Here is a 16,363-nt window from a genome sequence, read left to right on the forward strand (position 1 = left end):
TCAGTCTGCAGTTGAGACACCAGGCTGGGAGGGAGTGTGGATCTGCTGGAGAGCTCTGCAGAGGGATCTGGACAGGCTGGATCAACGGGCTGAGGCCAATTGTATGATGTTCCACAAAGCCAAGCGCCAGGTCCTGCCTCTGGGGCACAACAACCCCAGGCACTGCTAGAGGCTTGGAGAAGAGGAGCTGGAAAGTGGCCTGGGGGAAGAGGACCTGGGGTGCTGGTCAAGAACCACTGAATCTGAGCCAGCTATGCCCAGGTGGCCAAGAAAGCCAATGGCAAACAGAAAAAAACCATATCCAGCAGGACCAGGGATGTGATTGTTCCCTTGTACTCAGCACTGCTGAGGCACCACCTTGAATCCTGTTTTGGGCCCCTCACTACAAGAAGGACATTGCGGTGCTGGAGCATGTCCAGAGAAGTACAGTGCAGCTGGTGAAGGGTCTGGAGCACAAGTCTCGTGAGGAGTGGCTGAGGGAACTGGGGTGGTTTAACATAGAGAAAAGGAGGCTCAGGGGAGACCTTTCTGTTCTCTACAGCTGCCGGAAAGGAGGTTGTAGCAAGATGGATGTCAGTCTCTTCTTCCTGTTAATAAGTGATAGTACAAGAACAAACAGCCTCAAGTTGCATCAGGGGAGATTTAGATTGGATATTAGGAAAATTTCTTCATGGGAAGGGTTGTCATTCACTGGAACAGGCTGCCCAGCCAAGTAATTGATTCCCTGTCCCTGGAGATATTTAAAAGAGATGTAAATGTGATGCTTACGGACAAGGTGAAGCAGTGGACTTGGACTGGGTTAACAGTTGGGCTTGATGATTTTAACAAGTCTTTGTTCAAATGATATGGTTCTTTGGTTAAATGTTTATGTATTTATGCTCGATACAGTACATGGAAACCAGAGGTAGTGTGGCAATGCTTCCAGGTTGTACATAGATACTGTGTGGCAGTTTAGGACAGGAAGGAAGTGGCAACTATTTCTCGATGCAAAACCTGCAGGAGGGAGGGTATATGCTCTTTTACTCAAACCAGGCTCAGCATTCACAGTTACAACAAATTGGCTCAAAAGAGATCAAGAGACTTACAGAGATATTCTGTTCTGCACCCTGACAAAGTATCAAAAAATTAAAAATGCCTTCCAGGAAGACACTTCTCTAGTGTGAGCTTAAATATCTTCCACACTGCCAGTTTCACTTCTTTCTTACGGCATGTGGTGCAAAGCTTTATTTCCTCCTAAAATTTTTGGTTCTGATATGACAATACCATGTACAAGGTAAGCAGATTACTTCTTGTCCTATGTACTCTGGATGCTAAGAAGTGATAATTTCCTTCCTTTTAGTGTTCCTTTAGAATGTTTTTATACCTCATGCCAGCTTTTAATGTCTAAATTGAATAACAATTTCAGACTTTTCTTTTAGATTAAGCGTTCTAAAGTTTCCACCACTCCCATGGCCATCCTCTGGATTTTCTCTAGCTGATTTAGACTTTCTTTTGAAGTCTGGCAACCCAAACTGGGCCAAATAGAGAGTGATACAATACTGAGGCAAACCAAAATGTTACTATACCTCTTTTATAGGTAGCATTTCTCTTTTGAGGAAGAGTGCCCCAAATTCTTCAGGGCAAAAGACCTCTTCATGTCCTAGCTAAAAGCAGCAGCCCTTGAGGGTGCTCTATATTATCAAATCTAATTGCTTGTCCTTTCAGAAAAGATATTTACACATATCCAAGGGGCAACAGTTTCAGATCTTGACTTTTTAACAATTAAAAGCAAAATGGAACAAGTAATAATGACAAATACATTGTTCTTAGGATAGCACAGACAATTTTTTTTCTAGCTGAGCTTTTAAAATATACAGTGGAGCATTTAGTGCTGAAATTGAAGCTTACACTAGCAAGTATTTTGCTGAACTGCTTCAAACAATAGTAGTATTACTATATGAAGTCTGAGCTTTTGCAGTGAAGATGCTTTCATTCAGGTTAACACTCATATTCTTAACCTAGAAAAATAAGGTAGTGTTTTCTGAAAGAGGCAGCAAAGTGAGGAATTTTTTCAGCAAAAAGATATATGTAGAAAGGCAGGAGTCAGAAACATGTTAGCATCCTCTTCCTTTGTCATTTTCAGTGATGCAACTGGCATGGGGTAAGGCAGAGAAGAAGGACAAAGAGGTAACAAAAATTGGGTGAGAAAAGCTTTTCAGTTCCCCTCCTGCACATCCTCCCCCCACCCCAGAATACCACCCCTCCCCACCCCAAACCAACCAAACAGAAAATCCCACAACCCTACAAAAGGAGAAAAATTTCAGGCCCAATATGCCTGGTTACACTCATTGTCAGAAAGAGGTAATTTTTTGTGGATGGCTGGAGGTGACCTAGATATGTATATCCCAGTTTCACGTGCATTCTTGCTGTAGCTCCTGGTACGTCTGCTTCTCCCACACTGGCTCCAAGTGTGCAATCCATAACTGCAAAGTGTTGGGGTAGGTGCCATAATTGTACGTGTTCATATCACGAGGGTAGCACCAATGTTACTATGACTGGTGCTAAAGGACAGGGTGATGCTGAGTAATCTCTGCTGCCTAACTCAGATTTTATCCATCCCCTCAGTAAACACCCTGCATGCTAATGTTGTAGAATCACTGCAGCACTGCCAGAAACGATGAAAACTAAGAGGTTCATTGGCACTGCTTCTCTCAACTTCTCCATTTCAGCTCCAAATGAGTGGGTTTTTTTCCCAATGACACAGACCAGAGATGCTCCATCTCTTAAGCAGAAAAATATTTTCTGTCTCCTGCATGAAGCTAGCCTTAATGGTATCAATTAAAATGAAGCAGGGGAAAAGCAAAATTAAGTTACAGGGATTGTGCAATGTCTTTGGAAGAGGCAGAATCGTGTTTTATGCTGGGGGCACAAGCACTGTTGCACGGTTAGCGTGGTCTGAGCTCGAAAGTGGCAGACCGTCTTGCCAGCTCCTTTGAATATTTCTGTCCTGCTGCTGTTATGTAAGAGCTGCTGTCCCAGTTTGCTTGTGCAGCTCTCTGCCTTATGCGTGATGATGCTCTGGAGCCTACGCCAAAGGTAATGCCCTACAGCACGCTCTACATTGCACCAATAATAATAACAATAATAGTAATATAACTAGTAATAGTAATTAGCAACGACATCTCGATACAGTCGTTCTCAGGAGTATTCCGGCTACTCGCCAGAACGCACTCGGGAGTGAGGCCGGTGTCTTGTCCTACGTCTCCCCGGCACCGCGGTCAACGCGGCCGCCCCCGGACAAGCTGCCCCGGCTTTGCCGCTGCTGCTGCAGCCCGCAGGCGGCGGGGCGGGGCGGGGCGCGGCCCCCCCGCGATGCGCGCAGGGACGGCGGGCACCGGGGCACGGGCTGCAGCCCGCAGGCGGCGGGGCCGCGCTCCGGGAGCGCCGCAGGGCTACGGCACACGCATCCCGGGCACCGGCGGGATCCGCATCCCGGCACACGCACCGCGGGCACACGCACCCCGGGCACACGCATCCCGGGCACACGCATCCCGGGCACACGCATCCCGGGCACACGCATCCCGGGCACACTCAGCCCCGGGCACACGCATCCCGGGCACACGCATCCCGGGCACACTCAGCCCCGGGCACACGCAGCCCGGCACACGCATCCCGGCACACGCACCGCGCTCCCGCCCTCTCCCCACCCCCGCACCTGCTTCCTGGCCGCGGGCCGGCGGGGCGGGGCGGGGCGGCGGGCGCGTTGTGCTCGGTAACCAGGCAGCTGCGCCGGGCGCTCCGAGGCGCGCAGAGCGCGGTGCGCGGGGCTGAGGTAAGGAAGGAGCGGCGGCGGGGCCGGGGTATCCCGGGGCTGGCGGCGTCTGGAGCGCGGCCGGGAAGAAGGGGGTCCCACGGGACAGCAGCCTCTGCTGGCTGCCCCCCAGCCGCCTCCTGCCCCCCTGCGCGGAGCTGTCTCGGGGTGAATCCGAAACTCCGCGCCGTGGTTGCGGAGTTCGGCCGTGTTCCGGGGTGGGTTTGAGGTTTTGCCCTTTCGGAGCGGACAGACCCGGCGAAGGGCTGTGGCGGTTCTCCCCCTGAAGTGCACGTACGTGTGTGTTGCAGAGATAGCCAGTTTTCTGCTCAGTCACACGCTGCAGGCCAAAACGTAGTTAACCAGAGGAAATGTGCCTATTGATGGGCGCTCCCGGGAAGCCAGTTTTAGCCTGGGCTGCACGCAGTGATGGTGCAAAAAGGACAAGTGCACCGCCACAGAGATGCGTGCAGCCCGTATGTTCCCTGGCTCGTGTCGCAACTCCTCGGAGGTAAGACCTGCTGAAATACTCACCGACAAGGTTGTTACTAGGATTTTGACAACCATGTTCATGCTGAGGAGAAGTGCTCGTAAGGAGTGTTAGTAACCTGCTACAAAAGACCAGATACTGGAATTTGATGAGGAAATACTTATGTAAATCGTCTGTGTGATGGTGAGGGAAACTCCAGTGCGTCTGGCTGTGAGGGATGTATACCTATGTGGCTTGTAGAGAAATAGTATGTGGTGTTTCTGGCTGCCTGCCAGAACTCTTGTAGTGCGGAGCCTGTTGAACGACTCCTAACAGGCACACGCTTTCCTGTAGTAGTACTAGTGATGGACTGTCTGCTCCCCGTGATCTCTGATAAATATTTTTGCGATTCTTGCATGCACTTCAACACTAAACAGCTCCCAAGCTGTAAATGCTGATGGACTATGTTAACATGTTGCCACCAGACAGGAAAAAAATAGGGTGTAATATCATTTTAGTTGGTAAACAGAAAGGCTTTTTGTTTGTTATAGTAAATGTTTGTTCTGTGCTGAATGACATTAAAAAAACTGATTTCTGAGGTGCAGTGTTAAAATTTTGGAGTTATTTCTTTTCTGGTGAGAGTCAGGCATTGTCATTTGGAATGTTTCACACGGATGTTTTGCCCTGAGAAAGGAGCTCTCCAGAATGAGCGTGGTGCTGCGTGTTGCAATGATTAAATTCTCATCTTTGCAAACCCTGTTAGATGTGAATGTAGAAGGAATAATCTCTATACTTCCCACCTGTTTCTTTAATTCCTGTTCATAGTGTCTGCTTTGGCTTGTTTGTTTAATATTACCTTCAGAAATAATATATGTCAATGGAAATTCCATGTTGCTGAGTATAAAATACCAGAGCTTACATATTTTGCAGGTGAATCCAAGTATGTTTGAGATTTTAAAAAATTTTATTCTATCTTTTCTTTAGGCTGTTGTAATAAGTTTCAGTAGTGATTTGGACTGCTGTAATTAATACAGACACAAGAAACTTGTAATAACTATATGCCTTCATGCACTATTACTTTCTCTTTATTAAATATGAGAGTCCTCAGTGATGTTTTTTTGGGACCTTAAGAACTTCATGGGAGCCATGCAGAGTTACACAGCCTGTCAGTCAGCACACTGCTCAAAGAAACTGACTTTGATACTGGATCAGAGAGGGCAGAGGTGCATAGGGAAAGAACAGCACTCTGTTACATTTTGGGAAAGAGTGAGAGTTCTTGGCAATGAAGAGGCTCTTCCTGGGTGAGGCACTGAACAAGGCATGAACCTTTCAAGGCCAGCACAGTGAGAGTGATTGCTGAGTTTTGGTCCCAAGAGGAATGCACATACATTCACCCTTGAGACAAGACGCCCCATTAACCCACCTCAGCTATGCTGTGTTAAAGGAAGTCAGTTGTGGCTCAGTTCTTTTCTTATCAACTACTGGCAGTAGTTGCTGAGAAAGTACATATATCAAACATAAACAATTGTTTTTATACTTACTCCTTACCATAGCCAGTGACAAAACTTTAGAGTTCTTGTGTCTCCTTAGAGGTCATAAAACTAACAGCAGTGGTGTACATCTGAAGTGAATGGGTTTTTGGCTTTGTTTCACCCAAAGGCACAATTTAAAGGGAAAAGCAGAGGGGGTTTCTGCTTTTGCCTTCATTTGGCATTTGTCTACAACTTGCTTACGAGTTACATGTATAGCAAAGTTTCTTGCTTGGGAGATGTGCAGGAATACCAAAGAGCTGACGCTTACTTGCTTATCTCAAACTTGGTTTGACCCACCCTTTCCTGAGATGCTTCAGTGTTTTCTATTTTAGTGGTCCTTCTTTAGTTTTCCTCCCACAGATGTACCTCTGCAATGCTCTTGTGCTATAGGTCATGTTATGCCACAGAACTCCTAGGTGCCATCAGTGCTAAACCAGAAAATCAGAACAATTCTCCTACCATTAACTGGCTTACACTTCAGATGTGAACTTCACTCTGTCCTATTTGCTTGTGTATTGTGACCTCTGATCTTAATCTCACCCTGTCTTTGTCCGTGCAGATAGTAAGCTCTTTTAGGCAAGGATTATATCCTGTGTTTGTAGAAGGTAATGAGCTACTGATCCCAGTCTCCTGCTATTACCAGCAGCTATATGACTGTAATATATTCCTGCACAATTTCAATAACAGGATTACTAAATTTTAGTTTAGTAAAGGCTGTCTTTAACTTTTTGTATCAATAAGTCTCAATGACCTTTCTTTGCATGTATCTAAAAATGTATGTTCTGCCAATTTTCTTAAAAAAAGCAAGTCTCTGCCTTTTATTTTCTCCTAGAACAGTTTGTATTTTCTGTTCAAATGGAATTACAGCTTTCAAGACAAGAATCACACCATTGGATTTTCATCCATCTTACAAAAATACTAATAAAAAGTAGATAATAAAACGCTCACTTGCTGAAATGTAAATACATACATAGGTATGTGAATGACTAGGATCCTACAAATATTTTTTTAAATACTGGAGTCCAATGGTAGGTAAAACATAGAAGATTGTGTGTCATATATGACATAGATTTGAATGTCAGATGTGTAAATTACCTTGAACTTGCAAATAATTAATTGCTGTTGCAAGAGCTTCAAGCTTCTGCAGAATGAGAAACTTTTGTTTAACTCCAAAATATGCTTAAGGATACCTAGATGAACCAAAATAATCTGGAGTTCCAGAAAGGATCTAAATCTCTCTCTCTGCTACCCCACTTTCCCCAAGAAAAACAAATTTCAATACCTCCAGGTAGTGACTGCACATTTAGTCAGTGTGAGGTTGGATGGTCAGTGAGAAAGAACATTGTGTTTCAGTGTTCCTGTTTCAATGCATTTTTTTGTCAGTAGAGAAAGGAAGCACAGATTGACAGTGTTGGTACTCAACCATCAAAAACACCTTTCAGAGCCAAAATTGCATTTTCCATGATCTTATGTGGTGCACAGTTATGTCCCATTGCCTTTGGGAAAGTTCCAGTATCCACTGATACACTTCTGCTGCATTGGGTTTAAGTGAGCAACTGCAAACTTGCAGTTCAGCTGTCAGAAAAAATTACCAAAGGGACTCCTCTGCTGGCCTGGATTTTGGAAGATCAGTGAGGAGAAACTGCATTTTCTCTGAGGAAAATAAAAGAACCCTGCTGGATCACTCTTCCCCACTTCTTCATCCTAGCTCTGAATTTTATATATCCAGTAGGCATCAAGTGCAGCTTGACAGATTTATTCAAATAAATTTACAAATGCATTCTCAGTACGTAATCTACTGGTTATCAGTATCCTGGAATGAATTTTATTGAGTTTTTCCACTTTTTACTTTAAGTTTATTTAAGGGATGCTGCTTCAATTTTTTGTCTAGCCTTTGTCTATCAGAAATGTCTTCAGTGGAAACATCAGTATAATACTAATTGAAGCAAATTAATCTTCCCCTGATCTTATTTTCTATTTTATTTTTACTTATGTGGCTAAAAAGCATTTGCTTGCTTCGTTTATTTCTCAGATGGTCTTTTAGCACATCTCTCTCCAAGCCTGTATTTGGCGCACGCTATGGCAGCGCTCTTCACTTCTCAGGCTCTGTTTCTGCCCACTTATTTCTGAGTGATGGCTTTTCCAATTACATCTGTTCTGAACAGGTGTAAAGCTGCTAGACTTTGGATTTAAAGAAAGCCCCAGCCTGCTTCACAGGGGAGGCACTGTGCTTTTCAATCTAATTGACCTCTCTGCTGATTTCCCTTATATTTATTTTTTAAGCACTGTGTTTGTAGATCATTTCCTGACCTGCTCAAACGCTTTGGATTATTCTTGTAATATTTTGGACAATGTCAATCACTTCCTTAGTTGGAGCTATTTTCTATTGATTAGCATTTTCTTCCCACTAACAACTAACAGCCAACCTAAACCAGCTGTTTTTCTGACTATTTGCTGTTTAAAAACGCAATTATAACCTCCAGAAAATTCTGGTTCCTGTCTTTCTGTGAGTCATTTATTCCTGACTGGCAGGAGGCTCACTGCTGTCTCATAGAATTGCATCTGTTCCAGTAGTGTCTATCAACCTACAGCATTTCCGAGACCTCTTCTGTTTCAGAAACAGAATCTGTGGATCAAAGTGGACTTCTAGCACTACAGCAGTAAACCAGGCCTGGAAATAATTTTCCTGGATTTTTTTTCTCTTTATCAGTTCTCAGCAACTCTTGCTTACCAGGGAAGTCTGCCTCTTTGTTAGTACATAATGGCACCCCAGCACTTGACCTTATTTCAATTGCTCCTGAGATTCTGTTCAGTTCATATGCTATGGTTATTTTAGTTACTCCACTGTATTTCTTATATCTGTGTAACATTTGATTTGTAAATGTCTTCTAGCTGCAGGACTTCCTTGAATTTATTACTCTGTTTATTGTCCTCTCAAATATCTCTTTTTGAAATGTCCCAGATTAGAAACATCCTTTCACTGCCTGTCCCTGTCTATTTCTTGCTCTCTTCAATATCTTTGTTTATTATTTGTTTCTCCTTGTTTATCTGGAGTTTCTTTATGTATTCTGGTGCTATAATGGGAGTTTATAGAAGTCTAAACCAGCATTTTCAAGTACAGCCATACTTTCACATCAGTGGCTACTTCTCCTGGCTCCTGTATGTGGCATCAGCCTGGTGTACTGGGAATCACAGAATGGTTAAGATTGGAAGGAACCACTGGTGGGACCCCATCTGTAATCTGCAATTTGTGACAACATGAAGTGGAGTCAGAGAATTGTTTACCTTTCCTTGGTCGGGTTTATCCTCAGCCCTTGTTGCACGTTGCATATGCCCTCTGCACCTAGCGGACGTCTCTTTGTTTTTCTGGAACCACGCTGCTGACAGGCAGGTCTGTTTGCCCTTAATATGTTTTGTAAACTTTCAAAGATAAATTACAATCTGGTCTTGCCAATGGTATTCTAGTTTTACCAATAAAAGGTAAATATCTTTTCTAATTCAAAGTTCCCCTGAGGACAATGCGAAAAAGAGGATTAAACAGGGGACTCAAAAAAGTTAACCCACAATAGATGCAGTGTTTTTCTTATTTCTTCCATAGCACAGATGTCTCACTTTCCTGGCATTTAAGAGAGGAACAAAATAATCCAGAGAATTGCAAACTGCAGTTTAGTAAGTCCTAATGGCTCTTACATGAGTGAAGATCATGTTTCCTCTTTTCATCTAAATCCAGAGTACTGGTATATTAATATAAGAAAATGGTGTCAGTGTAACTTTTTCCATTGAATCCAGAAAAGAGGCAAACATAACAAAGGATTTAGCTAATTTATATGCAAACCCTGTTTCACTCTTGTGTGTTGATTCCATGTATATTCAGATAAAAAACCAAAAGAATAATTTATAATGAATAATCACTTGTTGAATGCTAAAAATGGGAACAGCTCATATTCAGGGCTAGCTTCAGGTTTATTTCAGGAGATGGGTTATAAGATGTAAGCCATACACTTTATTAAAATCCTGTGTATTTTGAAAACATATCCATCTGAAGACATATTTTTGTGTCTGACACACAAATTTAAAGTCATTCCATTTATTAAAAATTACTTTGTGTAGCAACTATGCAAATAATTAAGATTTTAATGCTTAAAAATCTGAGAAAGGTAATCTTTCAGCAGGAAAAATATTTTCTTGATGGCTTTAAGTATTTGTAAAAGCCATGAAAAAATCCTGTTCTACATTACATTGAATATGTGACTGTCCACATAGGATTTTTTGTTCTGTGAAACTTCAGGTATTGCCTAAAGAGAGGTGAGAAGGGTGCATGAAGCTTTGTTTCATCTGTTCTGCTGGTGTTTTGCTGTGTTCTGCGCTGTGGTTTTGTGCCTGTGGAGGTGACTGGGCACATGAGAATCTTTCCTTCCTACCTGTACTAACTTAGTGTCACCTTTAAATGAGTTAATTCCCACTGCTTGCAAAGGAGCTTTTGAATGAGGAGCCATATTTAGAAGCTCACATTCTTCTTATGCAGCATATAATTTAATATCAGCTAAATAAATTATTAATTGCAAGTCTGCCATTTATTGTGCACAGTGACTCAGCCTGCTGTATGAGTATATTGAACATACATCTTCATAACACTTTTCCAGACTCTCTCAACTTGGACTTGGATCAGCATGTTCCACAGCTCCTGTAAATCTGCTCACGTACAGCTGATTTATGCCAGCTCTGTCACAGTGTGAGTGAAACTGGTGTTCTGGTATTGTTACTGCTGTTAGCCAAAAGCCCAATCAGATGAGGCATTTTTAATACCCTTTATCCCTGCCCATAAATTAGTCTAGCAGCTTGCTAGCACAAGTGGCTGTTCGCAGTTTACAGTATTGCTCAAAATGCTAGCAGCGCCACTGCTGCAGAAACAAGGCTACATGTAACCCACTGTGTTACAAATATGCTGGTTTGGATGAGATTAGGAAAGCTGATGTTTCATTTAAATATTGCAGGGGAAGCAAAGTTCAGCAAGCTGTCATGTGTGAGCACAAGAAACAGAAATCCTCCTCCTGCTCCCCGTCCTCTCAGTCAGGTGCTATTTGGTGTGCTGTTGCTGATGCTCTCTGCAGGGATTTAGCAACGCCAGGGGACCTGGTTGGCACAAGCATGAGGCTCCTGCCAGGGTGCCCCTCCATGCTTGGGAAGGGGTGGCTGGTAGGCGAGTCCCTGTGCACCCCAAGAAGTGTGTGGGGCAAAGCCTGGAAGGTGGGAAGGGCTACGGGAGGGAGGAGGCCCTTAAAGGAAAGAGCAGACACACGTGTGTCTGCACATATAGGAGCATCCAGGTGTCATGGGAAGTGTAGACATATGTAAAAATAGCAGCAGTGTGTCTGGAGAAGGTATGAGCCCCATGGGGGCCATGGCATGCAAGGGAACAGCCCAAAGACATGGGTGGACTCTGCAATCTGTTCTGCCCTGTGGCCCATCAGAAGTGTGCTTCCCTCAGCTCCACTGATCTAAAGGCACCTTGGGCTGCTGATCTGAGCAGCATTTAGGTCTCTAAAATACAAGGTAAACTGTAGCATTGTGTGTTGACTGCAGTAAACATACAATAAAAAACATCAATAAGAGGGAAAGCACGATGTGCCTTGGGTCAGGCATGGTTTGAGGGTTAGAAAAGGAAATGTTGAAATGTCATTTCCTCTGGCTGCCCTTACATGTTGACACAGCTCCTTTGGGACAGTTCATCGTGCCTGAAGCTGTGCAGCCTGAAGGCTTGGCTGATAATGGAGGACTCTATTCTCTGACAGACCTTGGGGCCAGGAAGAGATGAAAGTGCACAACACAAATGAACCCACTCACATCTGTGATATTGATCAGCTGCATATCATCTTGAATTTGGGGTGCACCCAGAGTGTATGGTATGAATCCAGTTATTCTTGGTATCTATACATTTCTTATCAGGGAAATCACTGCATACATACATGCACTTGTTCCTCAGAAGATAAGAAGTTATCGATAGAATTATCTGAAGAATCTAATTAGGTTATATTTAGACCAGATTTATAGTCACATAGATTTTTATTATAGATGCAGAATTGTAGCAGTGTTCATGTAGCAGTTCTAGTTCACAGTTTATGATGTTAAATGGCACAAAAGATAGCATCATTATAAAAAAAAAGAATACAAATACAACTTTATTTAATAATGAAGTATATTAATCTCAATATTTCAAAATAGACCACATTGTCAAGTGGAGTTAGGAGTTATCCTGACCAATGACTTTTTGTTACATGCTCCTTCCTACAGTAGTGAAATAAAATGAGAGTTTTACAGTTTTTGGATTTTTACAAGTGGTTTTGTTTCTCTTTTAAGCTTAATAGGCTCTATGTAAAAAAGTATTACAGTATTACTTTTAATAAGTATAATATTCTTATTATTTCTAAAACAATATCCACAAGCATACCCAGGAAAGCATTGATGTCTGGTGCATTGCCAGTTGTGTTTAATGATTTGTTTTTGCAGCTTCATTCTGCCTGATGATTGCCAAGCAAGCTTTCAGCATTAATTATATTTCTGGTTGGGGCGTACACTACTGCCAAAACATAAACCCTTTACCTGTTAAGATAGCCATTAAAACTCAGACTCCTTATTTTTTCAGAGCTGGTGAAAAGTTGCCTCTTAACTTTGGTCCTTTTTTTTCTCAGGTGTTGAGGTCGTTTACCATTGCCTTGCCCCGGCCCTATGGGGGCCAGCGTTGGACTGGAGGTGTCTGACTGGCCCGGGGATGCTCTGCCACGGCTGAGGGTTGAACGCTAAAAGGAAACTGTCCAGGATCCTCGTCCCACTGAGCTTCACAGCTTGGAGGGAGAATTCTGTTAGGGGAAGTGGACTTGCTGCAGAGACATCATGGCTTCATCCCGGCTGGTGGCAAGATCTAGAGACATTGCCAATGTCATGCAACGGCTTCAAGGTAAGGGACTGACGTGGGCTGGTGCTCTCTGCCCCGCCCTTGTAAATGCAAGTTCCTATTTTCTACTATACTGAACAGTCAGAACAATATCTCTGAAGTTTTGTAACTGTTCTAAGCTTATCTATGGGATGTACTTCTAGTATATCCAAAGGGCTGTGATTATGTCTCCTTTGGCATAGCATAAGCAGTGATACTTAAAGCAGTTGACATGAACATGGCTCCATGGGACAGTACACAGAATTGAAACTTATGAGACTGGTTTTAGTTCTGTTACTCCCAGGTTATTTGATGTGTGTATCAGTTTTCCCATAGAAAAGAGAATAGAAATGATATTCATCCTTTTCTCACCTACAAAGTCATCTGGTAGATATTTTATCCTGATAAACTAATATTTATTAGTTTAGCAATGAGGACTGTGAATTATTATATTGTTAAGCATTGAAGAGTTCATAGCTCAGTGAGCTTATTATTAGTCCTCAAGTTGATGACCTTTTAGATAACACATCACAGGATGTCTTTGCAATATTCTTTGAGTATTCATTATGGTTTTATGTTCCTGTAACATAGCATTACTAAATAAATTTGTTGTGTTTTCTTAGAACTTCTACATCTAACTGCTGCTGAAAGATTGCATTTGAATTTTTTCTTAAACTCAAATAATGATATTGACTAGAAATAAATTGTCAGTGCTGCTGTAGATTTCACTCCTATTAACTTTTAAATTCAATCATAAATCCCTGGCCTTCTTTCCTCTATGGAATAGTTTCTGCTGACTTCAACAAAAGCTTGTATGCACAGAACCTTTGATACCCCCTTCTGCATCCTCTAAATCTGGAAGCTTAATCTCCTCCTGGGTTTTCCTTCCATTTATTGTTTTTCAGTTCAGGAGATCTGAACTTAGCTTCCCAGACACCAGCTATGAGTGATTTCCATGTAGCCTCAGTAGATAAATGGAAGAGTCTGTTATATTTAGGCCTGCTACAGCACTTCATCAGTTCCAACATGGTTCTTCTTAATTTTCTTCAGCCTTTTGTGCATTTACTATATGTTCCCATTCTGTCTTAATGTCTGCTAATTCTTAAGCCACAGTGCTGGACAATGACTGTTCAAAGTGCCAAGAAGCATTGAGTGAGGAAGTTTTGTGCTCAGAGGATTTATGGTTTAAGCATTAGACTGAGACACTCCAGGCAGATTTGAATGAGACTGTGCAAGGGCACAGTGAGGCAGCCTTGCCCACAGAGCAGGCAGGGGGCTTGGGACACAGTGTGTGTACATCACAGTGTGTACAGGATACCATAAATTTGTATGAACTCATGTTCTTAGTAGGTATTCCAGGAAAAAAATATGAGAGACTTGAAGCAAGAAATGAAATAATTATGGAACTGTGAGACCTTCTGAAGAATATGAAGGAATTATGAGACCTTCTGAGGAATATGAAGAAATGCATGAGAAATGTGCTCAAAGTTTATGGGGACATGTTGAAAAGGAAAGCATCAGGGAGCCAGTTCAGGGAGGATTATCCAGGCTGGTACTCTGAAGCAATGTATAAGGATGCCACAGAAGGTATTTGCAGAGCGTGGGGGCCATTAATTATCAGACTGTTATATGCTAACTTTTTAAACATCTGAAAAGCTGTTGCTGACAAAATGGCTGTTCTGTTCATTTGAATTTTGGGTTTTTTTACTATTTTTCTTAATTTTTTGTATATTTGGCTCTGCTGAAATCTGATACATAGTTCAGTCTGCTATAATCTTTTTATATTATTTTATTTTTGGAAATTAAGCAAAAATAGTTACATGAATTCTGAAGTGAAGACATTTGAAAAGAAAACATACGAACTAAATGGAAATTTAGCATTGCATGTTAATTTCAAGTCATACCTGTAACTGGATTATTTGCTTCTCATATGAAATCAGCTCAGCTTGGTATTGATGGGATCAGAGTTTTGCTGCAGATGCACTATTTCAATAAATCACCTGTGCCAAAGCTAGAGTGCTTGGAGCCTAAATCTTTTTTTAGTCTGTAGTTCTGCATTATGGATGAGCAGGCAGTCTGCACTGCGACTACCTAAGCCCTTGTGTATTGAGGTTGCTCCACCTTTCAGAAATTACAGTCAGCTGAAATTGGAGTAGATGGGCATAGGAGCACAGAGATATTTCTTGGTGTGTTTGTGTGGCAGCCCAGAGTCGGTGCAGAGCCGGGTGCACAGCTCAAGGTGAGAGTGGAACCGACAGCATTCAAGGTATAGCAGCAATGGCACTGCTTTGGGGGATCCTCAGTCGGTGCAGAGCAGCAGTTGTGCTTTACAACACCTCTTTCTGTACCTGGCTGTAAGCTGAGGCAGGAGAGTTCTTCTGGAGTGATACTGCTTAGACAGTGCTGCAAGATGTCAGTGCTGGAAATTCATCAGCACTGAGAGGTAAAGCAAGCTGTGCTCCCTCCTCCACATTGTTCTCAAATGTGCCTCACGGGTTTCCAGTGAGTGCTTGCGGTGGGAGAGCGTAGGAAATACCAGAAAAATGCCACTCTTCACTGGGATTCTCAACACCAGTTCTGAAATATCTGCTGTACCCACTTTTAGTGAACGCAACTATATATGCTCTCCTAAAATCTTTCAAGAGAGAAACAAAGTTGATTCTGTGTTGGCTGGGTTTTTTAATTTGTTTATTTGGGTTTTTTAATATAAATATTTCCAGTCACTTCCCTTTGGTAATTATGATGCTTGCAATGCATTCTGTACATATACAGAGTTTTTGAATAACGTCCTGTATCGCTGGCTCAGAAATTCACCTGGGGCAAACAGCCATGATAAGCTTGCTAGTTCTAGGTTTCATGCAGTACCTTAGCCTTCCTAGTTGTTCATATTATAAAAGCATCCATAAAACCTGGGCAGGACTAGTGTACACCATCAATATGAGTTACATTCCTGGGACTGGTTTTTGGATTACTCTGTGAATTAAAGCCAGTTGGCACAAAAGCACTGCTCCTTAGCCTACAGGAAGTGCAAGTTCATTGGCATTGTAACTGTATGCTAAAGATTCTTAAAGCATCTTTCTTAGCTACAAATATCAAAACAAAGAGTGCTGGGGAACAGGCTGGTAAATCTCTTACTAATTTGCAATCTCTGCCATGATGAAATGAAATATTTTCTGTTAGTATGCACTGTTAACAGGCAAACTGCAGTCATGCTCATGCTGTCCTGAAGAAAAAAAAAAACCAAAAACAAATGCCTCATTTTTCCCATTCCTCAGGACCTTGTTTCGTTATGCTGACTTGTTCTTACTGGCTTGTAAGGTGATGTTGAACAGTCACTGTAGCATACTATTACTGCAGGCTTTTCTCATTCCCACTTTTTCGTCCCTCTGTGGATTTTTTCCTTCCAATTTCTCATTTAGTAGTCTGTGCTGAGTGAAGACTTTTGTGAGTGTCATTGTGTTCATTATTGCGTGGTCTATTTAATCAAACAGGAAAATTTTTCCCTTTTTTTATTGAATCACCAAAAATTCAGTCTGCACTAGAATCTAAACATATATGCCACCGAAATAAGGTTGCTGTCCTATAACTGATATTTTAAGACTCATCCATTTTAATTCCATGCAGTAAAACCAGTTCTAAAG

At 42.3% G+C, this 16,363-nt stretch overlaps 1 protein-coding gene across 17 annotated transcripts in view; it reads left to right on the plus strand.

The window, feature by feature from the left end:
* Positions 1 to 2,797: 2,797 nt before the first annotated feature.
* Positions 2,798 to 16,363, plus strand: part of SYNE1 (spectrin repeat containing nuclear envelope protein 1) — a 290,137-nt gene continuing 276,571 nt past the window's right edge. For 16 of the 17 annotated variants that reach the window (XM_058021620.1, XM_058021626.1, XM_058021631.1 and 13 more), the window contains exons 1-2: positions 3,742 to 3,811; positions 12,481 to 12,746. In XM_058021620.1, the coding sequence (XP_057877603.1) occupies positions 12,683 to 12,746 (64 nt within the window). In that variant the 5' untranslated portion in view covers positions 3,742 to 3,811; positions 12,481 to 12,682. Of the gene's footprint in view, positions 3,076 to 3,741; positions 3,812 to 12,480; positions 12,747 to 16,363 lie in introns of those variants that run through there. The other variant, XM_058021621.1, reaches the window with a different exon arrangement.

Source organism: Melospiza georgiana, chromosome 3, assembly GCF_028018845.1.
Source record: "Melospiza georgiana isolate bMelGeo1 chromosome 3, bMelGeo1.pri, whole genome shotgun sequence".
NCBI lineage: Eukaryota > Metazoa > Chordata > Aves > Passeriformes > Passerellidae > Melospiza > Melospiza georgiana.